This window comes from Monoraphidium neglectum (assembly GCF_000611645.1).
Source record: "Monoraphidium neglectum strain SAG 48.87 unplaced genomic scaffold scaffold05249, whole genome shotgun sequence".
In the NCBI taxonomy this organism is placed as follows: Eukaryota; Viridiplantae; Chlorophyta; class Chlorophyceae; order Sphaeropleales; family Selenastraceae; genus Monoraphidium; species Monoraphidium neglectum.
This window is the reverse complement of record NW_014008381.1, coordinates 2,244-3,118: the sequence shown is the minus strand read 5'-3', so window position 1 is coordinate 3,118 and position 875 is coordinate 2,244. Positions and strand designations below refer to the sequence as shown.

Genomic DNA, 875 nt, shown 5'->3' with positions numbered 1-875 from the left:
GGGGGGGGGGGGGCGGCGGATTCGTCAATGCAATCGTGAGCGTCAGGCCCCGCACCTCGTTGTTGCGTGCGATGTTTGCCGCGCGCTGCGCCTCCAGCACGGTCGTGGGCGCGCCTGCCATCAGCACGTTGGTCGCCTGGTAGTGGGTGCCAAAGAGCGGGTTTGTGGTAGGGCTTTTGGGTTTTACTGGCCCTGGCATGGCCGCGGCGAGGGTGTAGCCTGGGGGTTGATGGCCCCAGGCTGCTCCTTACGCCTAGACGTGCCTTTCATAGGCCTGCTCGGCCTCACCCCTTCGTTCGCGCCCCATGACCGCCTCTTTTGGCCGCCGATTCGCGCTGCGCACAGCGCGCACCTCTGCCTGCCGCGCCTTGGCCTGTGCCAGCTTCCTCCCGGCCTCCTCCCTCCGCGCCGCCAGCTTCGCCGCCTCCGCCCCCCAGTCTTCAGGGCGGCTGGCCAGGCGGATGCGCTGCTGGGGACCCCTGCGGGCAACCCGAAATGCAAGTTGGCGCCACAAGCAAGTGAGCAGCCCGGATTGGCAGGAGGGTATGCTCAATCCGAGGCAATGGAAGCCCGGGAACGCCCGCGCCTCATGCCTCCTTTCCTCCGTTGCAGCACCTCATGTTTGAAGAGGCTTGCAGATGACTTGCTCTCAGACACTTGTGCATTGATGCGAGGCTTTGTCAGAAAGCAGTTGAAACCGCTGCACCTCAACACCCTGCGTTTTAAACTTCCTGCATTTTGGACCCCGGCCCAACCGGCCCCACCAGAGTGGCAGGATCTCCACGTCCCCGTCCTCGTACTCCACGGTGTGCCGCACCCTCAGCCGGTCGTACGCGGTCACCTGTGAGTGGTGGAGGGAGGGGGGGGGTTTGCAG

General features: G+C 65.3%; 1 protein-coding gene across 1 annotated transcript in view; it reads right to left on the bottom strand.

Moving 5' to 3' along the window:
* Window positions 1–183: 183 nt before the first annotated feature.
* The window catches only part of MNEG_15347 (hypothetical protein), a gene marked incomplete at both ends in the record, with an annotated part of 2,709 nt that continues 2,017 nt past the window's right edge, over window positions 184–875 (bottom strand). The window contains 3 exons of the mRNA XM_014036181.1: window positions 184–192; window positions 353–479; window positions 765–841. Coding sequence (XP_013891635.1) covers window positions 184–192; window positions 353–479; window positions 765–841 — 213 coding nt within the window. The remainder of the gene's footprint in view (window positions 193–352; window positions 480–764; window positions 842–875) is intronic.